Source organism: Musca domestica, unplaced genomic scaffold (assembly GCF_030504385.1).
Source record: "Musca domestica strain aabys unplaced genomic scaffold, Musca_domestica.polishedcontigs.V.1.1 31, whole genome shotgun sequence".
Classification (NCBI taxonomy): Eukaryota; Metazoa; Arthropoda; class Insecta; order Diptera; family Muscidae; genus Musca; species Musca domestica.
Window position 1 is genome coordinate 4676117 of NW_026712309.1, and position 26417 is coordinate 4702533.

At 38.2% G+C, this 26417-nt stretch overlaps 1 protein-coding gene across 1 annotated transcript; it reads right to left on the bottom strand.

Annotated features, from left to right (window-relative positions):
- Positions 1–13913: 13913 nt before the first annotated feature.
- On the bottom strand, positions 13914–24016 carry LOC101892325 (serine-rich adhesin for platelets). Its single transcript, XM_059124961.1, has 8 exons — positions 23267–24016; positions 22920–23194; positions 21465–21737; positions 20881–21432; positions 19702–19865; positions 18218–19543; positions 17581–18125; positions 13914–15100 (listed from the first exon to the last, which is right to left on the bottom strand). Exons 1-8 carry the CDS (start codon positions 23404–23406, stop codon positions 14440–14442), a joined length of 3936 nt encoding a protein of 1311 aa, XP_058980944.1. The 5' UTR covers positions 23407–24016; the 3' UTR covers positions 13914–14439.
- Positions 24017–26417: the final 2401 nt, after the last annotated feature.

The following is a 26417-nucleotide window of genomic DNA, read 5'->3' on the forward strand; positions in this document are numbered from 1 at the left end:
TCGTATTGTACTATGTTTTGGTTTGATTGAAAACAATTGCTCGGAGAGAGGTTTGGGTTTATGTGTCTCGTTAAGGTACAACTGACTATAATGGATGCTATGGTGAAACCCAGTGCTCATGTTTTGTGGTGATTTTTCAATTGGTTAGTTTATTAAGAGCACAGAACAGAATCGTAGAGGACCAAGGGAGGTCTAGATTTTTTAAATTTAATTAAAATTTATAAGAAAATTGATTTCTTTCTGCGTAGTGAAAGTGTATCATACCGTATATGTATGTATGTGAATGTAGATGATATAATAGACTACCTTCTTCGTGGGATATTTAAATGAAGGCCAACATTTCAATCAATAGCTCTCGAAGCATTGACCTACCCCAAAAAAAAGGGGGTGGGTAGGCCATATTATCTGGTGGACGCTTGTGTTTTTATTATGCAACATATTAAGTATATCGTCTACAATATTAAGAAAATAGTTGTGAAGAGCTCTGCCTGTACGAGGGGTGTACAGGAAGTAATAAACATTAATTTTCCGACAAAAATGCAGATTCACAAATTAGTTTCCATCGATAAAATTTTTTGATATACGATCATCGCCTTACCAGGATGATGTGCTTGTTATGTTTACGCACGAAGTGTATACAAATGCCAGTATTGTAGTATTTATAAGAAACAAGTAAAAAAGCTGTAAGTTCGGCCGGACCGAACTTTGAATACCCTCCACCATTTGGAACGAATCTAAAACAAAACCAGTAAAGAAAGTCTTAAAGTCGGGCGGGGCCGACTTTATGATACCCTACACCACTTTGCTAATTAAGTAGAGCTCCACATAACAATTAAAAGTTTTTATGGGAGAATTCAATCATACACGCTATGATTATAATTATAATTTAAAGTTCAAAGGACTAAATATGCCGAAGCATTTGTATCTTTTAAATTCGGAATTGTATTGCCCATTTGGTGCACAATTAATTTGAAATCGGATAAAGATATATATGGGAGCTATATCCAAATCTGAACCGATCTCGATAAAATTTGGCAAAGATATTTCTGAGCTGTATTTGATATATTTCCCTGAATATCGTTGTTACGGAGTGCATATTACGGTTGTGGGTAACAAATATAACAAATCGGATGAATAATATATATGGAAGCTATAGCTATATCTCCGATCTTCGCCAAATTTGACATACTAGCTTCTAGACTCAATTCGGTCGTAAGTGCCAAATTCCATCCCATTTGGACAAATATTAGACGTTTGGTGCACAATAAAAGGTAAATCGGACGAAGTTATATATGGGAGCTATATCCAAATCTGAACCGATCTCGATAAAATTTAGCAAATGTATTTCTGAGCTGTATTTGATATATTTCCCCAAATATTGTGCATATTACGGCGGCGGTGGACAAAAATAACAAATCGGATGAACAATATATATGGGAGCTATAGCTATATCTGAACCGATTTCGATCAAATTTGACATACATATTTTCAGGCCTAATTTGGGTGTATATGCAAAATTCCATACAATTCAGGCTGATATTACACGTTTGGTGCACAATAAAAGGCAAATTGGACGAAGATATGTATGGGAGCTATATCTAAATTTTGACCGATTATCTCCAATTTCAATAGGGTTCGTCCTTGGGCCAAACAAAAGATCTTTGCAAAATTTCATCTGGATCGGGCAATAAATTCGACCTGTACTTTGTTTACAAAAATACATGGACAGACGCACGGACATGCATAAATCGACTCAGAATGTGATTCTATGCAGATCATCAAAAGGAACTATGGGTCTATCTCGTTTCCTTCTGGCTGTTACAAACAAATGCACAAAGACATAATACCCTGATCACCTTGTGGTGTAGGGTATAATGACCACCTTGTGGTGTAGGGTATAAAAAGAGGTACTATTATATGGGGGCTATACCAAAGCGTGGACCTGCACAGACAATATTCTGTAGTAGGCCGTAGTATCCATTACGAACTTCAAATACCAAATTTGAAACAATTCCGGTGGAAAATCTCGCTAAAATCATTACAATACCGAATATATATGGAGGATATACGAAGAACCGGACCTGCACAGACAATTTTCCGTCTTAGGCTGTAGAATCCATTACTAACTTCAACAGAAATAATGTAGTAAGCTCGAATTCTAAATATCGGCACTAATAAACATATTTTCTGGAAAACTGGAGGATAGGGTGTTAGATGTACAGGTTAATGGAATACAGATGCAGGCAAAGCTTAGTGACAGTTCTAATTTGTTTTTGGATGCTTTGGCGTTGTATTGACTGTTTCTAATTTTTGGAATTCTGTTGCCAAGAACACCTTTTCAATGTCAGACCTCACTTTGTCGCCCTTGGTCAAAAAATACAAGGGAGAGGTTTCCCTGACCTGTTTGACTTGAAGCATAAGAAGAGGTAAAGATCTTTTTCTTCTTCGCAATCTTTTAATACAGGACCAAATTGCTTTTAGAGATCCTGCGATCTTTTACTAATTCTGTTGCCTTTCTCATAACAGCAATTTTAGCTTATATGGCCTGTGTTAGCGTCTTCATCTCTCTTGTATAAATAGCCAGCCCGTGCGGAAGAAGTGAACTGCCGGTGTGGATTTTGAGACAGTAACATTGAAAAATTGTTCTAAAATCATGAAAATACCGAATATCGACGTCTTAAATCGTCGTTTACTCTGATCAAGAATATATACAGGGTGAGATAAAAAAACGTTATAATTTTTACATTTTTTTACAATTTTAGTGAATGAAAGCAAAAAATGTCGGAAATAGCATCAAATTTTAGAACAAGTTTAGATTGTTTCGAATTGGTCACCTTTGGCATGAATTATGGCCTTCAAACGACCAATGAAACCAGTATTTTGGCCCATTCCCGGCGAAGCGATTGCTTGAGGTGATCGTCACTTTGGTATTTTTTAGTGCAACATACTCCAGACATAATGGTCCAACGGATTGGTATCCGGAGATTTTGGTGGCCATTGTGCGCTTTAAATGAAGCGAGGAACCTCATTTTGTAACCATTCTTGGGTGGCGCGTGCTAAGTGTGATGGTGCTGAGTTCCTTTGGAATGTCCAAGGTCTGCAGCCAAAATGTTTGCCTGCCCAAGGCTTTAATTATTCGGCATTTATTCTGATGCCACGGTCGATTAATACGAGCGGAAAGCGATGACCGGCGCTTGAGTTCTGGTGGCCAACCGAAGGTGCACATTTTCAACTGACCTCTTTAACAAGTAAACACGATCATTTTGTTTGTTTACAAACTGCTGGACAACGAATGTTTTCTCTTCGGAGAAAATTAAAATCGGCAGTTCACCACTTTCGGCCAAGCGAGTCTATTTTCTTTCTGTTGCGGTGTAAGTTCTTGCATTTTTTTGGAATTTCAATGGCTTTACCCCGAGCTCATTTTTCAATATTTGCCGAATGGAATATTGCGATATGTTCAGCTCACAAGTCATTTTTCGGCCACTGCGACGCGGGTTTCGATCAAGTCGCTTCTTTACTTTCGAACCATTTCTGCTGATGTTGCTGTTTTCTTCCGTCCACCTCATTGACGCCGGGCTACACTACCAGTATCATGGTAATAACCGATGGTACGAGACACAAAAGATTTATTCAAATTTAAATGCTGGAGTGCTCTAACGATGACCACTTGTGGTTTTCCAGCAAAACATAAAGAAACCACACTATCACGCTTGAATGTCATCACGAATAACTTTTTTCCGGAAAATTCTCACCAAAGTGCTTTTGTACGCTTGTAGACAATATAATGAGCTGTCACTGGAATAATTTTAACAGCTGTCGGACGAGTGCCTTGAAAATGACAGCGGTCTGAAGTTGGTTGCAGTTGTTTCATCTCGCCCTGTATATAGCTTCATTAGTATAGCGTTTCTTTGCCACTGTGGCATAATAACCTAATTGTTCCTACATGCAGTCCAGGACTTTAATGGCGAGCAATTATTGCTTTAATATTTTGTCCTTACATTCAATTCTGGTGAATTTAAAATTATGCTTTATTCTACAGGGAAAATAATAGAATAATTAGATCCTTGAACGTACAATTCCGTCACTAAATGCATTTTAATCTGCTTAGATTATCAGATCGCCAGATGATGAAATATGGCACCAAACCTATTAAATTAGGTTCTTAATCTTAGGCTGCGACTTATTTTTATCAACTGAATCTTGTGCCACAAAATACACTTGAACTTCAAAAAATGAACTCAAAAATTGTCATAAATTAAACACAATTAAATTTAATCAATTTATTTATATTAATCAAAATCATATGACTTCTTTTTGCCAACTAAATTCGGAAGAAAAAAAAACTAAACAAAAATCAAATTTCTTGAAAGATAAAGCAATTGAGTGGACGTGAAGTTTGGCCCTCAGGAAAAATAAAACATTTATTCGCGGAATAAGATTGTTCATGGTCAAGGGCATAAATATGTATATAAAATGATTTGTCATTTGTCATAGGCTGGAATTTGGAAAAAGGAATTTGTCGCGGATATATTTTGACTCTGAAAATGTCTTCCTAAGTCTTAAGGTCATCATGTGTTTGTGGATTAAGTTATGTGGAAATTATATGCTCTCTTCCAGAACTTGCAAGCTCCATACAATAATTACAAGGTACGGCAGAATGATAAAATTTGAAAGACACAACCCTGAAGCGAGTGTCTTGTAACTTCAAATTTACAAATAACAAATGCAACTAGTTGTTTTTATACCCTCAGCCGTATGGCTGGAGAGGGTATATATCATTTGATGCGGTCAAAATGTGCCTAGTCAAAATAACGGTTTTAAACCCTAGGTCTCTCTGTCTGACTGGCTGACTGGTGCACACGATAACTCTCGAAGGGATATCCGATTTGGTCCAAACTTGGTACATCGTAATATTTTTGTCAAACTAAGATCGAGTTCGGAGAAAGGCAATATCGGTCCAAACCTTCTGGTACGTCACCCACACATGGTCGTCGTCGTTCAAAAAAAAATATATTTTCTGCGCAGAAAGAGAAACAATAATCCGATTTCGCTATAACTTTTCAAATCCTTATATTTGCATCAGTGCTAGGTCAGGTGCAAAATTGAAAGGGTCAAAATTTTTGAATATTACATCACTTATAAAATGTGATGTAAGAGCCCGATTGTCTTCGAATTTCACACATCCCAATAATTTTATTTGCCCAAGGTTTGGTGTAAGTTGGAGCATATCGGTCCTTCTGATAACTCAACAAAAAAGGTCAAAATAAAAAAAAGTAAAAAAGTATCAATCGGTTCTGCCGACAGATTAATACCAAAGACCTAAAATGGTAAAGACTAGACACAATGCATTTTGAGCAAATGGTTTGTGTCTATACTATCCAGAATAACAGCTCATGGCAGGACCATTTTAATGTAAAAAACACATTTATCTTGACTCTGTTTTGTCCCATCTTTACACTTCTATATCTTTGCTAATACCCTCAGCCATTGTTCGATTATTTAAATATATTTTAACTTCTGTTATGATTATACAAACTGTTGACCCTCTATGGTTTAGAGCAAGTTGTAAAGAATCGCTGACTTATTAAAATCTGTGACCCTTTGTGGGTGGGTGTGGGGTAGCAAAAGAAATTGTCCGATCTCTACCATCTTTATAATAGATCTTGTGTTGATGGAAATTATGAGATGTACCAAGCCTGAAATGGAATCGGATGTTAGTTTCGCGTTTTTTGAGCTTCATGGATATTCAAAATTTTGAACCTCTGTAGGGGAGGTACCAGATGCGATAATGGACAATATCGGTCCACTCCATCAAGTACCTCCCCACAAAGGGTTAACATTTTCAATAAATATAACTTTTATAAAATGTGATGTAAGGATCCGATTGTCTTAAAATTTTCACACATCCCAATATTTTTGTAAACCCAAGATCTGGTACTAAGATGGAATATATGGGTCTATTCGTTCTGGTCAAAATTTTGTTTATTAAAATTAAGCTCATAAAACGCGAAATTAATATCCAATTTCACTTAGACTTGGCATATCTTTCTATTAACACAGGATTTGTAGTAAAGACGGTAGAGATCGGATCATTCTTTCTGGTACCTCCCTCACAATGTTTTGAATAACCAAAACGTTTATAAAATCCGAAGTAAGCAACAAGTTCTCTTTATATTTCACACAAACACAAGATCTGTTGTGAAGGTGGGATATATCGACCCACTCCTTTTGGTGCCTCTCCCAAAAAGGCTCAAAATCTTGAATATCCATGAAGCTCATAAAACGCGAAATGTAATAATTATAAATATGGTAGAGATCGGACCATTTCACCTCTTAAACTGATGAAATATTTGCGAAACCCGATTTTTTCCACATTATGCACAGGCCACCAAATAATTAAAAATCGAATGTATTGGAAAATGGAAAGAGATCGGCCGAAAATTGTGTGAGCTACAACAAAATTAATGAAACAGTTTCATCCAATGTTGCAATGACCCGTCAACACCGTACGTCTTGCTTATTCTCCAACAACCGAATTGAAAATGAGCTTTGGCGATCTATCTGTTTGATCTTACTGAGCTTCCTAGACAACATCCCAACGAACCAAACGGTTCGAGTCGATAGTGGTATGGAACTTCCAACATCGAATGCGTGTTCGATTCGACTTCGGATCGAAAGTTATATTGAGTGGTTGATGCGTTGTCGAACTGAAGACAGAGCTAAATCGTCTTAGAATTTCACGCTGATGAAAAATATATATACGTTATAGGGTCTAAATTATTATTTCGATGAGTTACAAACAGAATGACGAACTTAATATACCCTCCATACTATATATGGTGGAGGGTATAAAAATGCTTCAAAATAGTCCGAAGGTGTTAATTGAACAGCGGACAATTGACCGATCGTGAAATAAAATATTCATCGAACCCGCTTCTCAAGACGACCATTGTTGAAACCACATGTCATCAAGGCAAGCTCTAGCATTTTGGACAAAAAAAAAGATGGATATTATCCCACGCAAGCGCTCACCACTTACAGTTGCGTTACGATTCATGGTAGACAATAAACCGCACCAAACTGTAACTTTTTCTGAACACATTAGTAGCTTTTGTAATGCTTCTGTCTTTATTTATTTACCAACCCAAAAATTAAATTATTTTTGGAACTTTCTTAGCAGAGCACGCATTTTGATAATAGAATGCAATAATTTGCCAGCAGTGTTCGTTTGTAAGACGATACATGGTTAAATTATAGACCAAACTGAAGATGTTTGACAGTGAAACAAAACACGAAACATGCGTGAGCTGTTCAATATTGTCATTATTGCCAAAAAAAAAGATAATAGCTAAAAAATCACCCCTTACATCGTACAAGATGTCTTCCTGCCGGGAGGGAACCGACACTGTTATAACCAAATGATGCTACAAGTGTCCTCTTATCCACTAAGTCACTATATAGGGTGAGATAAAAAAAAATGCAACAAAGTCAAATGCCATAATTTTTATTTATTTATTTTTATTTTATTGAATGAAAGCAAAAAATGTCGGAAATAGCATCAAATTTCAGAATAAGTTTGGATTTGTTCGAATTGGTCACCTGTGGCACGAACTATGCCCTTCAAACGGCCAATGAAACCGTCACACCCTGCCCGAATGTTGCTCTACGGTATTTTGGCCCATTCCCGGCGAAGCGCTTGCTTGAGGTGATCGACACTTTGGTATTTTTTAGTGCCAACATTGCTTTCCAAAATATTCCACACACAATAGTCCAACGTATTAGTATCCGGAGATTTTAGTGGACATTGTGCGCTGGAAATGAAGCGAGGAACCTCATTTTGTAACCATTCTTGGGTGGCGCGTGGTGATTGCTATGGTGCTGAGTCCTATTGGAATGTCCAAGGTTTGCGACCAAAATGTTTGCGTGCCCAATGCTTTAATACATCCTCCGGAATATTTTCGCGATAATATTCGGCATTTATTCTGATGCCACGGTCGATTAATACGAACGGAGAGCGACCATCGGCTTTATGGCGGCCCACACCGTGTCTGGCGCTTGAGTTCAAGTTCAGCGGACCTCTTTGGCAAGTAAGCACGATCATTTTGTTTGTTTACAAACTGCTAGACAACAAATGTTTTCTCATCGGAGAAACCCCAATTCGGCAGTTCACCACTTTCGGCCAAGCCAAGCAACTCTTTAGCTCTTTTGAGTCTATTTTCTTTCTGTTGCGGTGTAAGTTCTTCCACATTTTGGAATTTCAATGGCTTCACCCCGAGCACATATTTTAACATTTGCCGAATGGAATATTGCGATATGTTTCGGGTTTCGGTCAAGATGCTTTTTTACTTTTCGAACCATTTCTGCTGATGTTGCTGTTTTCTTCCGTCCACGGTAACGAGCGATGGTACGAGACACAAAAGATTTATTCACATATAGATGCTGGAGTGCTCTAACGATAGCCACTTGTGGTTTTCCAGCCAAATATAAAGAAATCACGCTTCCATTCCATCGCGAATAACTTTTTTTCTAGAAAATTCACATCAAAATGCTTTTGTAACATCTGTTGGACGAGTGGCTTAGAAATGACAGCAGTCTGAAGTCGGTTGCATTTTTTTCATATCACCCTGTATGTCTATGTAAATAGCCATCAAAATACCACATCATCCACATAAATTTATTACTACAACATCGCTGCACTAGACAGCATGCATTATAGCACACTTTGTAGAGGTTGTACTAAAAACGTGAACCAATTCAGTTATCTTGCATGTCCGTAGTGCCAACAGGAATCAGACACATGCCATAATATTGTTAACCCAATCAAACAATTTTTTTTTTTTGGGAGACTAACAAACCGACTGGCTGATAACAACATCCACTTTAAACGCCATGTTGATCAACTGATTATTATTTCAATAATTTTGAAGCAAATGATACACACTTCTATTATCGGCTCTAACTTCCACACAATCTTGATGATATCGAGTGGAAATTTAAGGCGACCCCGTTAAATTTTCGTACTGTCATCATTGTAAAACCCCTATACCCAAACATACTTCCCTTGACCATGGCAAACAGAATTCAAGCGATATCAGACTACAAAGTCGATAACGTCACATTCGTATAGCCACTTGGGGAAATGTACCTCAACAATCTGTCATTTGTTTTTATTGGCTCTAATGTTATCATCCAACACTATTTTTATATATGTATATATATATATATATATATATATATATATATATATATATATATATATATATGTGAGATTAGTTAGGAAATTCTCTTGTGCAAAAGCATGTGGCAACAAATATCTGCTCAAATGTTGGTACAAACAAACCCTCACATAAAGAAGTATATATTTATATATTTTTCACACGACCCATATAGATTTTTTGACTTCGAATATCTTCATGTTCGGGACAAGGGTCGAATTTTTAAGAATATCCATTATTTATAAGACCACTAATGTCAAATATAAATAAAAGAACAGTGTTGGCTTTGTTTGTTCGGGATACCATAGTATTTTGTTGTTGTAAAATGGTCAGGCTTAATCCCTTTAATGTTGTTTTTATAACAACAGCGTTTGTTTATTAGTGGAGAACGATGGTAATGTTGTAACAGACAAAACCAACTTACATGATTGTGCTACTTCGTTCATGTAGAACGAAAGCATAACAAGTGGAGAAAGATGTAAATGTTTATAAGTGCGGTTGTAAGATTTAGAAGATTTTCCAAAAGAATTTTAGTTTTATTTAATTCTTTGGTTCCTCTTCTAATGAGCTTACGATCTCGTCACTGGATAAAAAATGTTTTTTTTTGTCAAAGAAGTTATTTTTAAAATAACTTCTGGGGAGAATATCCCAGACAAAAACAAGGGACTGATAAGGATTGGTGGGTCTTTCCGAAACCTAGGTATTCCCTGCCCTACCCCCTGTTAAACATTACCATCGTTCTCCACCAACAAAGAAACGTTGTTTTTATAAAAACAACAATAAAGGAATTAAGCCTGACCATTTTGCAACAACAAATATATATATAAATAATATAAATATAAATAAACCGTCTCCTACATCACATTTAATAAAAGTTATAATTATTCACTTTGATGCAGTGAACCGATATCATCCATTTTCGCACCTCACCTAGAACTGATGCAAATATTAGGATTTGCAATGTTGGAGCAAGACGGAATTATCCTTTCGTTCTTTGTGCAGTAAAATATTGTTTTTGAAAAATTCGACCTTTGTGGGGGAGATAATACCAGAATGAGTGGGCCGATATTACCCATCACCGAACTCAATCTAAGTTTGATAATAATATTGCGATTCACCAAATTTGGACCGATTCGGATACTCCATTCGAGAGTTATCGTGCGCACCAACCAGACAGACAGAATGACGGACGGATCGCTAGGTCGTCCAAAGAGACTTAGGGTCTAAAATCGTTATTTCGACGAGGCACGTTTTGGCTGTATCAAATTATATATTCTCTCTCTCTAGCCATATGGCTAGACAAATGTCGATTAATTATCGTTGACTATCTTGTATTAATTGAAACTTGGACGCTTCTTCTAGTATAGACTTGGATGCCAACTAAAGCCTTTGATACCGTATGACATCAAGGATTATGGTTTAAAATGCAACGGTTTGGATTTGATCACCAAACTGTAACATTGGAGTTAGGGTAGGTGAGCGACTATCTAGTCGCAGACCTGTAGTGACTGGCATGTCCCAGGGCTCCCTCCTAAGGCCGATGTTGTTTAACATCTATGTCAGTGACATGCCTGTACCTCCACGTGGAGGGTTAGCATTATCATATGCCGATGATGTGCTTGTAGCGTATACGGCCCCATTACCTCGTATAGCGGAAGCACGTCTGAACATTTATCTTGAGGTCTTATATAGGTTCTTTACCGTATGGGGCCTCAAGCTAAATGAGGAGAAATGCTCGGCAATTATATTTACCGGGAAAACACAATATGTTCGTCCAATTTTTACAAGGTACCATCCGGACGTGAAAGTTGGACCTCATACTGTGGAAATAAAAGACAGGATAAAATACCTTCTTTTTCAAAAGAATTTTGACTTCAATGGACATATAGATTCAATGGACATATAGATCCTGGACAGAGCGAGGAAGGTTTTCTTCAGCTATCAAGGGCTGATGAAGATGCGGGTTGGTTTAACTCCCGAAGTTAGGTTGCTGCTATATCGGCAAATAATGCGACCTATTATTGCTTACGCTTTTCCTGTCTGGTTTGGCATATCGTCCAGCCAGATGAAAGGAAGTGGGAGCGTAGTGTCCTGGCTAATGTTTAGGCATAAGAGGACTAACATTTAGTCAGGATGGAACTGTCAGAAGGACCTCTAATAGGGCCATATATGACAGGGCAGGTGGGGAAAGAATTGACAGGGTCCTGGTCTCAGGAGCACTGGAATTCTTAGACAAGACGGATAAACGGACTGAACAACAGAGAACGCTCTGCGATGCAGCCTGGACGTGGACGTACTGCGGACTGCAGGGTACCTACCCCCGGGTGCACTAAAAAGGCTAGATGAGGAAGGGCTGTTATACGTCAACGGTGAGCTACGTTTCTACCATCGACGTTAAAACACCCTTGATATGGAGAACACTGTGTACAGCAGTACACAGTAATTGTATATATTGTAAATATTAGTTTATAGTAATTAGTTTTAAGCCTTAGATTTAAGTTTTAGTTTTAAGATATAATAAGTAGATATCGCCCATTTTTAACTTTGGATTTTTCGGGGCATTTATGTTTTTAAGTTTCTTTTTCCTTTTTATTTAAAGTAAATAGTTGCTAAATGCCAGGAGCATAGCGGAATTTTTATGTAAATAGTTGTAGATAGCGAATAGCTATATATAGTTAAGTTCTTAGCACAGTAAGCCATTCCTGCTAGTTTGTAAGATTATCAACCAAATAAATATGGCCATAGGCAAAAATGAATGAAACGACTTGGTTGCCAAATATATACTGACAAAGTTATACCTCAATGGAGTCAACATTTGACCTATTAAGTTCTAGCCGGTAAAGAGCTATGTGTTAGAGATCTGTCATTGCTGGTTTGAGGCCAATAGCCGTCTGATGCCCTGTGATTACAATACTAACCACTGTGGATCTCCTTCTGGAAGATCTGTGGATCTTCTAGAAGATCTGTGGATCTTCTTCTAGAAGACCTGAGGATGTTCATCTACAAGACCTCTGGATCTTCTTCTGGAAGATCTGTGGATTTTCTAGAAGATCTATGGATCTTCTTCTGGAAGATCTGTGGATCTTCTTCTGGAAGACCTGTGATCTTCTTCTTCATGACACAGGTGAAGTAAATAGGGAAATATGAAACGCCCAACATAAAAAGATACTCTTTTTTTCTAAAACATATACAGGGTGAGATGAAAAAACTGCAACCAACTTCAGACTGCTGTCATTTCTAAGCCACTCGTCCGACAGCTGTTAAACTTTTTCCAGTGACCGCTCATTATATTCTTTACAAGCGTAAAAAAGCATTTTGGTGAGAATTTTCCAGAAATAAGTTATTCGTGATGGAATTCAAGCGTGATAGTGTGATTTCTTTAATTTAAATGTGAATAAATCTTTTGTGTCTCGTACCATCGCTCGTTACCGTGATACTGGTAGCGTAGCTCAACGTTAAGGAAGTGGATGGAAGAAAACCGCAACATCAGCAGAAATGGTTCGAAAATTAAAGGAGCGACTTGATTGAAACCCGCATCGCAGTTGCCGAAAAATGGCTAGTGAGTTTAACATATCGCAATATTCAATTCGGCAAATATGAAAAAATGCGCTCGGGCAAAGCCATTGAAATTGCAAAAAGTGAAAGAACATACACTGCAACAGAAAGAAATTAGACTCAAAAGAGCCAAGGAGTTGCTTCGCTTTGCCGAAAGTGGTGAACTGCCAAATTTGTTTTTCTCCGATATGAAAACATTCGTTGTCCAGTAGTTTGTAAACAAACAAAATGATGGTGTTTACTTGTTAAAGAGGTCAGCTGAAAATGTGCACCTTCGGTTGGCCACCAGAACTCAAGCGCCGGCCATGGTGATGATGGGGGCCGCCATAACAGCCAATGGTCGCCTTCCGCTCGTATTAATCGACCGTGGCATCTGAATAAATGCCGAAAATTATCGCGAAAATATTCTGAAGGGTGTATTAAAGCCTTGGGTACGCAAAACATTTTGGCCGCAGACCTTGGACATTCCAACAGGACTCAGCACCATCGTTCTCAGCACGCGCCTCCCAAGAATGGTTACAAAATGAGGTTCCTCGCTTAATTTCCAACGCACAATGGCCACCAAAATCTCCGGACTACTGTGTCTGGAGTATTTTGGAAAGCAAGGTTGGCACTAAAAAATACGAAAATATCGATCACCTCAAGCAAGCGCTTCGCCGGGAAAGGGCCAAAACATCGCAGAGCAACATTCAGGCAGCGTGTAACGGTTTTATTGGCCGTTTGAAGGCCATAATTCGTGCCAAAGGTGACCAATTCAAACAAATCTAAACTTAATCTAAAATATGTTGCTATTTCCGAAATTTTTTGCTTTCATTAAATAAAATTTAAAAAAATGTACAAATTATGACATTTGACTTTGTTGCAGTTTTTTATCTCACCCTGTACTGCTGTCAAATTACACACACATTATTGGTCAGCTCTTGTTAATGATCTAAAATTATTTTTGGCAGAATAAACATTTATCTGAAATGGATGCAGCGCTATGATGACATCTCTTCACCGCAGTTGTATGCTCCAGACCTTAACACAAACTAGGATATTCTTCCTTCTCTTTTGTAGCTCCTCTTTCGCAGTTTCTTCCATTTCCATAGTTTCAAGAGTAGTTGTTATTGGCCACCCAAATGGAATGAGAAAATATATAAATTTTTACTCATAACTCGTATATTTTTGCTTTTTGGTATATCTTAATTAACAGTGATTATTAATTGTTAATGGAAATGTTTGTGTGTATAAATGATTGTTTTAATAATTTATAAACTTAAATAATGAGAGGCTATAATTGCAATTATTTTCACAAAATAATATTTTTTTTTTTTTTGTATAAAGTTGAATTCATTTCGTTATAAAAGCTGCTCCAAGGAAGCAGTGGGGAAACATAATTACAATTTTGAGGAACGTAAAACGTTCTAAACACAAATTAAGCTAAGAGCTCAGAAAATCTGTTCATGAATATTTGAAAAAATATAGAAAACATTTTTTTTTTTTTTTTTGTATTTAAAAACTAAATCGTCGTTTAGAAAGAAAGGAAGAACTTAGTATTACCAAATAGCAATAGTAATCAATAAACAAATGAACTGAAAATTATTTATAAATTTTGTAACCGTACAACGGTTACTCCCACCTACATACGTTCATATTGTATGGCAAGGCCTAAAACTTATATGTATTCTTAGAAGGAAGTCTCGCCTGGATATTCACTTATAATTAACTTTTTATTGGTCACATAATTGTCATTCTGCTCACAGTTTTCTTTATTCGCTTTGAACTTGTTGAGCAACTTCTTATTTGTCTGATCTGATGAGGATGATGCTTTGAAACTTTGATAGCTCGAGCTGTTGGTTTCTTGTTCCCGTTGTTGACTGTTAAACAGTATTGAAGACATTTTTTCAATATCATTGGTTGCAGCACGTTTACGTGCATTGTTAAGTATAACGAAGGGATTGTTTGCCAGGCGATTGCCACCTAATGGTAGATGTGTGATATTGCTGCTATCAGTATCACTTTCTTCTTGCTTTTTACATAACATTCCCGCTCTTAAATTACAATCTTCTTTGATTCTCTGATCATTGTTGTCAAGACTAATTGCATCATTTGTGTTGTGTTCGATTTCAACATTATCGTTTGTTTCCGTTGTCGTCTCATCATTGTCATCGTCTGCATGTTCATCACATTCAGGGCGATTACCATCCAAGCAATACAGTAAACTGGAACTTAAACGATTCTCATCAATATCGTCGAGTTCACGGGAACTTTCGAAATCATCTGACTGACTAGTAAATGATGTATCTTCTGGCGGGGCTGTTAAAACACTGCGTGTTAACAAGTACTCTCTGGAAGGTAAAGCAAATTCAAGAATTAAATTAAGCTTATGAACTTTAGCAACTCTGAATTAGCTATAGTTGGGGATTGAAAGATAAGTGAAAACGTTAAGATTTTGTGGGTAGGTAAATTTGTACTCGAGAAGCATAGCTAAATGCCGTTGAGAGGTCTTGGGTAGTGTAAACCTAGTCACGTTTAACGACGGCCGGCAAAGACGAATCGACGAGACTACCAGCGAATGCATAGGTCTTTGGATAAACAATTCCTATCTCCAATTTTCACTGAAAAGTAGTAATAACATTCTCAAGTCGCTAACCGGCAGCGCTTCGGGTGCAAGAAACATAGTGTCTCCCCATTGACGTGCAGATTAGGAAACAGCTTATTATAATAGTGATACATGTTGCTTGTTGATTTCTGTTAATCTGGTTCTAAATCTAATAAAAACAAGTAAAAAAGCTGTAAGTTCGGCCGGGCCGAATTTTGAATACCCAGCACCATTTTGGACGAATTCGGCAATTCTCAAAAAGAATAAAATCCGTTACAAATTCTGTTAAAATCTTAAAAATACCGAATGTAACTTTTATTTTAGGGTCTATACGACGACATGGACCTGCATAGGTAACTTTTGTCATAAGCCATCACAATGTTCAAATGCGAAGCTTAAAAATGTAATTGTAAAATGTAATAAATCGGTGAATAATGTAGCCAAAATCATCAAAATACCGAATATCGGGAGGTACCGTTATATGGGGGACTATACGAAGACGTCCAGACAATTTTATGTCTTAGGCTGTAGTATCCATTACGAACTTCAAATACCAACTTTGGAACAATTCCGGTGAATAATGTCGCTAAAATCAACAAAGTATCGAATATCGGCAGGTACCGTTATATGGGGGCTATACGAAGACAGACAATTTTCTGTCTTAGGCTGTAGCATCCATTACGAACATCAAATACCAAATTTGAAACAATTCCGGTGAATAAAAAAAAAATCAACAAAGGATCGAATATCGGGAGGCACCGTTATATGGGGGCTATACGAAGACGTGGACCTGCACAGACAATTTTATGTCTTAGGCTGTAGTATCCATTACGAACTTCAAATACCAAACAATTCCGGTGAATAATGCCGCTAAAATCATAAAAATACCGAATATCTGGAGATACCGTTATATGGAGTCTATACGAAGACGTAGACCTGAACAGACAATCTCCTGTCATAGGCTGTAGCATCCATTACGACCATCAAATACCAAATTTGAAACAATTTCGGTGAATAATGTCGCTAAAATCATCAAATACCGAATAACGGGAGGTACCGTTATATGGGGGCTATACAAAAACGTAGACCTACGTGGCCCATTTAATACCAAAAGTCCTGCAGACATACATTTGAGTAAAATTTTAACAATCTACTTCATTTCGTGCGAAGCTAGAGTGATTTCCACAGACGGATAGAGGGACGGACATCGCTAAATTGACATAGAATTTTATGCCAATCAAAAATATATATACTTTGTGGGGTCTAAAATGTATATTTCGAGTTGTTACAAACGGAATGACAATTTTTTTATATATTCCCTCCATATTATGGTAGAGGGTATAAAAATAGCTACCATTACAGGCTGTAGGCAAAGATCTTCAGGAGGTAGTTGGGCAGGTTTGGCAAGGCAAGGGTATGCAGCGTTTTGTCCGGGCTTGTATCACACGCTGAACAGCCGTTTCGCACATCTTTATCAACCCACGCCCAATAGGAATTGAAACAATGTCAACATCCAGAATCTACTTGTGCGAAAATTATCATTGCTATGTCTAGGCGACCGACGTTCTTCAAATATAATGGATGGGGATGGCCTCCTGGCTGTGAATGTCATTCACATCTGCCTGATTGGCTTCTTGATGTAGAGGTTCTATCTTATTACGTGGGTTCTAGAACACTGAATTTGATTGAATTTGCTTATGCTGAAGCACACGATTATATCATATATAGTTGCAATAATAATGCCTCCTCAACCTGGATTCCTCACTAGGTAGAAATTACTGCAATCAAATTAAGACTTTCAATTTATTTGATCCCATTAATTTTGGAACGAATCCCTAAAATTTTTTTCACCCTCACAGATCCCGCTTTTTTTGCGGACCTTGTACTCATCCCAAACTGTACTAAATCTAGCCTTACTGAATTCTATGGCTAAATTGAGTACTTCCATTAATAATTTTGGACCATCATTTAGGCTTCTACTCTATTTCATAGAGAAAAAAGAAGAATGATTTGTACATTGAAGCGATCCCATTTTAAATACTTCAAATTAACATGATTTCATATTTCATTTAATCGCACCTTATGTCCATCAACGAAAGAATATGATTTTGCAGATTAGAAATCGTTTTTGTTTTCTCCCAAAATTAAAATGTGTGTTTTTCACATGGTGAACGGAAATTCCATTCCAGTAAGGCAACAATAGCAAATACACACATCTATACTTACTTAAAATGTGTACTCAAAACATCTGCTGCCTGTTGTTCCAGTTGTTGTTGTTGTTGGTAATCCTTACGTTGTTTAGATTTACAACTATTCGATGGTGATGCCGACGATGATTCCTCTGAGTGAAATTCTTGAACACAAGCGTTTTTGTGTTGCATGACAAAACTATGATTGGCCTGTAGTAACTGTTGCCTTTTCAATATGTCCGAATAACCACCCAAAGAAGTTGCATCTTCATTGATTACTTCCGGATGTGGTGGATTACTGTCTACATCCAGGGGTTTTGTTTTGGTTGCAACACCGCATAAAATTGAATCATCATCTATGTGATCCCCATCCAAATGTTCGTCTTCTTCTTCCAAACCGACATCTTCATCATCATCGTCGCCATGGTCCTCATCCTCGTCAGCATCATCATCTTCTAGATCTTCTTCGTGACAACCCAGCATATCAACAGTCTGATTTATGGTTTGATTTTGATCGGTGGAACTGGTGGTTGTGGTCAGTACCATTACTGGTTTTCGGGAGCGTGGTGTCATAATCGATTCCTGAAATAAAAACCATGAGATTTTGATGAATGGGAATTGTAACTTCCATCTTGAGTATGTTGCTATATTAAGGAGGAGAATGGTAACCTTACCTGCATTGCTTTGGGCATGCGTTGTGTTGATTTTGTAATGGGCGACATTGATCTACGACCCAATAGCAGTGATGGTGTGCTTGTAATCAAATCCAAATTACGATAAATACCACTTTGCTGCAACAAAAGCTGTTGATAAGTTGCAGAACCACCCGTGAAATTGGGCAATTCGGAGGAACTACTGCCCGCTCCATGTGAATATTCATTACTACCAACTATGGCGGGATGATGGCCATTCTCTGTATCACTACTAGCTGCACCGCAATCATCGGCCGGATCATCCTCAAATGTATCATCGTCCAAATCTTCATCATCCATATCCTGTAATAGCGGGGCGTTATCTGCCCGACTAGCCGAGGCAAAGCTGCCCTCAATTTGTTGAAATATTTGTGAGTCATCACTTGAACGTCTCTTCAGCGAAGAAGATACAGTGCGTACCAAACGCTTGGTCGACTCTGGGGTACTAAAGGGAAATTTCAAATTGCCCATACTAACACCTTTCATTAGCTTGCGTTTGATATAGGTTCCTGGCATTAGCTTGGTAATGGGTGTTATCATATCATGGGCAATGGATGTCGATGAGCTGGGAGTCTCACAAATATTATGCGATAGACTTAGATTTGGTTCTGACTTGTAACGAGATTTTAGATCATTAGAAGGGGTCTGTTGTATCGGTGTGGAAGGATTCGAGATACGTTCAATGTCAATTAAATGGGAGTCATCCCAGGCCACAGACTTTTTATCAGCCCCGGCAATTAAATGTTTAGCTGCTTCCGATATTAATTTTAAGGGAGTAACACAACAAGTTGGATCCATAGGATTACCAGATACACCAGATGACAGTGAGGATGTGGTAGAGGTTATGGAAGTATTAGCATGATATTGTAAATCGGAAGATGTTTGACGACTCACTGGAGCCGACACGGATTTAGTTTTGTGCACGAAACCATCACTACTATTTGTGTTGAGCAATGAATTAGTATTCGTAGTACTGCCGCATGCCGATGGATTTGAACATGAAGACGAAGAGTTGGACTCTTGATCTTCAGCGGTTATTTGGTAATGATGCAAGTGTTGTTGTTGTGGTTGACTCATTAGTAATGAAGATGAGGAAATGGATTTTTGTAAAGGATGTGATTTGATAATGTATGGAGTGAGATTAACAGAATTTGTGGAATTAGTCATGGACCATGAAGACGTGGATGTTGTAGTTGATGATGATATTATAGAGGATGTTGATGATGATGCAGCACTGATCACCGAGGGATTGGGACTTTGGAAGAGAACTCTCTGTTTGTGATACTTCATGCTGGAACTATTTGGGGTCTATAACGGATATTATTTGAAAATAAAAAAAGAAATAATCAAACACAAACAGAGATTATTATGGCCAATTTGGGAAAAAGTGGGGAGAAGCAAACAAAAGGCAAGGTGTTTGTATTAGTAATTGAAATAATCATATTTTGGCCATCATTGAAACTTACCTCCAGAACCACACTGGGCACGGGTGGTTGTCGTTTCGGTGTCCTCGATATCAAACCCTTATTGAAAATGTGTTTTTTAATCGAATCGCTCAAAGATTTTGAACTACTACGAGAATTGTCGGTAGTTTTCAAACGGTTCATGGCCTGTAATTGTAATGGAGTACCTGGAAATATGGAAAAAAACATACAATTTTAATTACATTTGAAATTTAATTTAAACATTGTCTCATGTAGATTGTTCACTGATGTCACGAGGCGGCTCGTAGGCAAATGGACCTGAACAATGATGAACCTTCGATTTTAGGGTCATTGTGTTTATCGTAATAAAGAAGATAGGAGAATAGAATAGAGAGAAGAAAAGGAAATGAATAGCGAATGGTGAAGAAGTGAGAATCTGAATATAAAGTAGTGAAGTTAGTAGGTTTACATCCAGGGTGTATTAACGTGTCATCCTTAGCCATTTTAGTCTTCTGATTAGCTGAAGAATGACTGCTGGCTCGATGTCGGAGAGGGATTTGCTTACCCAGTAGCCTCTGTCTCACTCCTATAAGAGTTGGGTGGCAAAGTAAGTGCTCCACCGTCTCAGTTTCTTCCTTGTCCTGACAAAGCATGCAGTATTCAGTGTTGTCACCCCCATTTGGATGTCATGGTCTTTATGTTGCAGTGCCCTGCAATTAGGCCCACCACAAGCTTCAAGTCCAGCTTCGTCATAGAAATAAGTGACCTTGATCTCCTTTCGGAGTTTACCGGCCACTTTTTGGAGAATCACAATAGCCCTAACCTGTGTTAAAGCCGAAGGATAGAAGGAAAGGCTTACGAAAGGTAGGTTTTGTAAGATGTTTATTCGTATCTTAGAGATTCGTATTCGATTGAGACCGATTTAGGGTGGAATTACTTTGACTGCAAAAGTCTCTTGTATTTTGGCAGTGGTTAGGACATTATTTTGTCATGGGCAGTTGTTGTGCTCCGGACGCCCCAATCCTTAGCGCTTCCTGTCCTTCATTTACAAGATTTTTGGGTAGAAGTTTTCTTCCCAATTTAGATTCTTGGCATATAAACTATTTATCATAACATATTCATAAATCGATTTCTTAAGATATTTTGCAGAAAATATTTTGCATTCCGAAATCTATTATCCAAACAAATAAGGTAGATTTTCTCCATCATTATCCAACTTACCTTGACCATTCTGCTTATTAAATTGTTTTATCAATCGACGTTTCTTTGACGATTCCGGCATTGATTGTATATGAGCATACAATTGTGCCAGCTCAGTATCTGTGGTATTTGTGGTATGCGCTGCTGCAGTCTTTTCACGATCAACGAAGGTGTAAACCGTATTTACAGTTGATACATCCGATATGGATTCATCCAGTGTCATTTCTGGTGACATTGTTTTCTTACGTTTTCTCTCCAGGAAATAGGCTCGTATGTCTGTTGCCAATTTAGCAGGAACGGCAAATATATCATGAGCTCTAATGATCATATACGAGATAATACTTGACATTTTTCTAGCTAAATAGTGTAGGGCTTCCGGCGGTAAATTTCGAGGGCATATTAAATGTGGTGCAAACAATGTGGCCAAATTATCGGGACCCATTTTATTGATGTCTTGTTTTAAAGCCACCGCATGTAGGATATCTGTGATGTGTTGCAGCAATTGCCGATTTTCATCAGGCAATAGTAATAGTAACAATTGAATCGAATGCAAAACATGAATTTCTTTTTTAACCGATCACCTGAGCTGGAGGTGGAAGTCGAAGTTTTTTCCTCATTTGTATCCGAGTTTGAGTTATCCATTTGCAGATTAAGACCCAAACATAATGGGGCGATTTGTAAGTGAGCAGGATAATGAGCATCCGTAAGAAGTGGCTCGGCCAGTTCGGCCAAATATCCCTTGAAAACTGTTGCACAATCATGAGCTGAATAGCCACTTGCCTCCAAATCGAGAGGCTTATCATTTTGTATTTGTTGTCGCAATTCATTTTGTCTAGAACTTGAACCAGTTTTTCGGAAAATTCCTTCTTGTTGAATGCCTGTAAGATGAAGAAATCAAAAATATTAGAAATATATGCACGAAATAACTTTTTTTAGAATTCTTATTCCCTGTCGTAGTAGTACTCTGTCTATACAGAGCCGCACTGTGTAAAAAATTATCAGGCATAATAATTGACTGTTTTTTGTATAAGGATTAGACACAAAGGATGTAACCTTACTTATTCTGAAAAAGTAATACTCCTCAATCCGAAATGGACTTATAAAAATATTTTTTAGTTTGCATATCCATTTGTTAGTCAACATTTTCCGTAAAGAGGGCGTTAACAAGTTTAATGGTATATAACATACCGAGTTTAGTTTATTTTACGCTAAATTTAAGAGCGCAGAGCCGTCACCAATCTAAAAATATGCACAATATTCCTGATACTTCAAATGTGATGTGAGTGTGATGGAAATTTGTCTTGACAGTACCAACACAATATCTAAAACATATATGTAAGACATTATAAAAAAAGTCCAACCTGGGCTGAAGTTCGGGACTTTTATATATGAATATATAGAAAGAATATCGAAGGGGCACTACATGCTAGATAAAGAAGGATCTATGAAACTTTTTGCAGAACATTTTTTTAAGAAAGTCAAAATCGGCCTAATTACTCTTACCGCAAGTCTTTAAGGAACCCTATACTAATGTCTCCACATCAGTTGCAGCCGTTTGCGCAAAATACTCTAAAAGGCTCTAAATATAAGGTGGCGAAGGAGATCATGGTAACGGTAACCAAAGATATATAAAGACCCCCTTATCCCACAACCTCGATCACAAATCGACACCCAATTAACTTCTTCCAGTGTCCAAAATCGACAAACGTTGCAACAAGCAACAATCAAATACCGTCCAATCATCATTGTGATATAGACGCCAAAATTCAAATATTCAAGTCAACCTTTGCGTGGATAAAATTAATGAAAGTTGATGCCATTTGAAGATTGATTGAACAAAATGGTCTTCTCTGGTGGTTGTAACCCCACTTAAATGCGGAAGATTATGATATTAAAGTAGTTGAACTATGTCGACTCCTTAGAAAGTATAATGGAACACTCTCCATTATAGATACCATTAAACAAGCGGCACAAGCGCCAATGTTTTTAACATTTTTACTTCGGAATTGCCTAATTGCATTTTCCATACTGCATTTGGGAATACACCTCATAATACTTACTCTTCTCCGACATTAGGAAATCCTTTAACTCTTGTAAATGAAACAGAAATCCAGGATCAACATGTTGCCGTAGATTTTCTGTTGGACTGCCACCGCAATTTGCATTGTGAGCCGTGCCATTCGAACCTTTAATGCCAACAGCCGAGGCACAACCTGTTGAACCCGATGCCAGGGCAGCAACAACAGCACCATGTTTATGCTTCTTGCTCATAGGATTCCATTTTCGAACTTTACCTTTATCTTCATAGACAATTTCGTGACAGGGCAAATCAAATCTGTTAGGACGACACAAAAACAATAGTTTACTCCCATCAGAGCTTGCATTCCCTGTCATCTACTACACTTACTCATCTGTGTTTAGATCCAATTCAAACGACAAATGCATGCGCACCAAACTTTTGAATTTTTCATAATTGCACCTACGCATGCGGGCGACAATTTCGGCATCTCTTAGCTCCGAGAAATTTAATGTATCAATTGATTCCATTTCGTGTGTGTGCGACTCCGTGATTCCTTGCAAATTGAGTTGGGCTTCTTTAATGTTTTCTTAGACGACGGCACCAACAACAACAAATGCTAATGTCATTCTTAGCAGGAAGCCTTTATTTTTAAACTATTTTAAGAGGGCACTAGATGACATTTTGTTTTCGTTTTTATCGTATGTGGAATTTCTTGAATGTATTTCCAATAATTCCCGAATTTAAGCGAGAATCAAAGTCCGAACTCCTTATTTTCATAAGTCAATATATGTTTCCTTGTAAACTAAACCGCCCGAGTTTAAAAATACCTGCATCATAGAGTTGCCAACCATTCACGTACTCATACGTTGCCAACTTTTTTACTTCACGTTCGTGTGTCGATATATTTCCCAATTAGTAGTAACGTAACGCATTGTATTATCGCAAAGGGAGTTATCATGGTAAAATTAAGAAGGTAAGGTGCATTTTCTGTAATTTACGTTGTCACATTTCACGACATAAAAACATGTTCCCATCTCTGATTTGTGTATGTACAATGGATTTATAAACACAAATATTGACAATAAGATGTTGTTAGGTTAGGTTAGGTTAAAGGATGTGTGGTTGCATAAAAACAACCACTCCACTCGGAGACCTAGTGGTCCATTGTGATCATCCTAATTTAGAATAGAAGTGAATGTGAAAGAAGTTAGGAGGTTAGAGTAGAATAGATAGGAAATAGAAGAGTTAGTGGGTTTGCATCCACGCTATAGTCAGCGTGTCGTCCTTAGCCATTTTAGTCTTATGGCTAGCTGAAGAATAACTACTGGCTCGGTTTCGGAGAAGCATGACAAATCCGGCAGAATTTGCTTACCTAAAAGCCTATGTCTTACCCCGATCAGGGTAGGACAGTGACAGAGTAAGTGTTCCACCGTTTCTGTTTCTTCCTCATCTTGGCAAAGCCTGCAGTATTCAGTGTCGTCACCCCCCCATTTTGAAGTCATGGCCTTTATGTTGCAGTGACCTGTAATTAGACCCACCACAAGCTTCAGGTCCAACTTCGTCATGTATGTGAGTGACCGTGATCTCTTTTCTGAGTTCACTGGCCAAATCTTTTTGGAGATGTTACATCCCCTTCCTGATAGCCAGTTTTGTTGAAATCTCCCAAGATAGTGATTATGAAGTAATTGAAAGAAGTGGCATAAAGGTGGCTAAACTGAGGTCTCAATCTCTAGATCTACTGACTCAGATCCGCGTCTGGCCAATTCATCGGCAGATTCATTGCCAGAAATGTTGCAGTGTCCAGGAACCCAACAGAGCTTAACAAACGACTTTACCTTTTCCAGGGCAATTTTGCACTCCAGAACAGCCTTAGATTTGATTATAAAAGAATTTAGAGCTTTTAGGGCCGCTTGACTATCGACATATATAGTCACCGGTCCATTCCGCTCATCGATTCTGTTTTCCAACAGCTCTATGGCCATTCTGACAGCAAAAATCTCTGCCTGAAAAACACTACAACCGCTGTTTAGTCTGAAGGATCGTTGCATACCTGAACTTTCACAGTAGACTCCAGCCCCCGTTCCACTTTCCATCTTTGAACCATCAGTATAGACAGCTATACCGTTAAAAGGTGGAGTGCCACGGGGTCAGATATCCCTGTTTGGTATGCAGATATCGAGTAATTCAAAGCTGTGCCTAGGGAGCATATAGTCGCTAGGTATAGCCTGATTACTTACATTCTCCACATACTTAAGAATGACAGAGTGTCCGATGGATTGGCTCCGCCATTGTCCCAGTTCGTTGAGTCTCAGGGCACACCTAGCAGCTAGTTCCTCTACAAATAAGCCTAACGGCTTTAAATTAAGTAGGGTATCTAGAGCGGATTGTGGCGTGCTCCTGACCGCACCTGTAATTAGTAGCGATGCAACTCTTTGAACTTTATCAATATTCTTGCAGAGGGTGGTTTTCCTTAAGGAATGCCACCAAACAAGTCCCCCATATGTTAGGATTGGTCGGACGATTGACTCATATATCCATCGGATAATATGGGGTTTAAGCCCCCAACTCTTTCCTATGGAGTTTTTGCAGGAATAGAGTGCATTTAAGCCCTTCTTCGCTCGCTCTTCGATATTCCTCTTCCAGTTTAGTTTCTGGTCTAGGATAGTACCGAGATATTTTGCTTCCGAAGAAAGGCTTAGAATTACACCGTCCAGCTTTGGTAAAGAGAAGACAGGTAATTTCCGTCTCCTTGTAAAGAGTACGAGCTCAGTTTTGGAGGGGTTCACGCCCAAACCATTGCAGCGCGCCCATCTGGATAGTTTAACTAGAGCTCCCTGCATGAGATCCGAAACAGTTTGCAGAAACTTCCCAGCAATAAGCAGGACCACGTCGTCGGCGTAATCCACGACCTTTGTTCCGCTGTGTTCCAGATCGAGTAAAATGCTGTTTATCACCAGAAGCCAAAGCAGTGGTGACAGAACGCCTCCTTGTGGAGTACCCCTAGTGACCGTTTTCCTAACAGAGCACTCCCCGATGCTTGAGTTGATGATTCTGCTGCTAAGCATAACATCAATCCAATCAATGAGAAGTGGTGGCACACTAAGTCTTTCGAGAGAACTATGAATTGCATCAATTGTAACATTGTTGAAAGCCCCCTCGATATCGAGGAATGCCGCCAACGTATAACATGAGCTGTTCAGGTTCTTCTCTATATAACCCACAACGTCGTGTTGCGCTGATTCAACGGATTTGCCTTTCATATAGGCATGCTGAGCAGTGCTTAGCGATGTCAAAGGTATTAGAGTTCTGATCTCAATGTCTATTAGTCTCTCTAACGCTTTCAATAGAAAGGACGAGAGACTGATAGGTATGTAGTCTTTTGGAAGTACATGGCTTGGCTTCCCAGCTTTGGGAATGTAAGTGACTGTTACTTCCTCCACAATAATGGAATGTGAGAAAGACGCAAACAAGCCTTAAATATCACTTCCAGGAATGGTATTACCACCGTCGATGCATGCTGTAGCATAGCGGGGAAAAT

What these genes read in the sequence shown, in the direction of transcription:
- LOC101892325 (XM_059124961.1), bottom strand. Translation starts at nt 23,406, where the DNA reads ATGGAATCAATTGATACATTAAATTTCTCGGAGCTAAGAGATGCCGAA. An exon ending in TTTCCTAATGTCGGAGAAGA is followed by an intron (nt 21,738 to 22,919) that starts GTAAGTATTATG and finishes TTCATCTTACAG; the next exon opens with GCATTCAACAAGAAGGAATT. An exon ending in GCATGCCCAAAGCAATGCAG is followed by an intron (nt 18,126 to 18,217) that starts GTAAGGTTACCA and finishes TTTTTATTTCAG; the next exon opens with GAATCGATTATGACACCACG.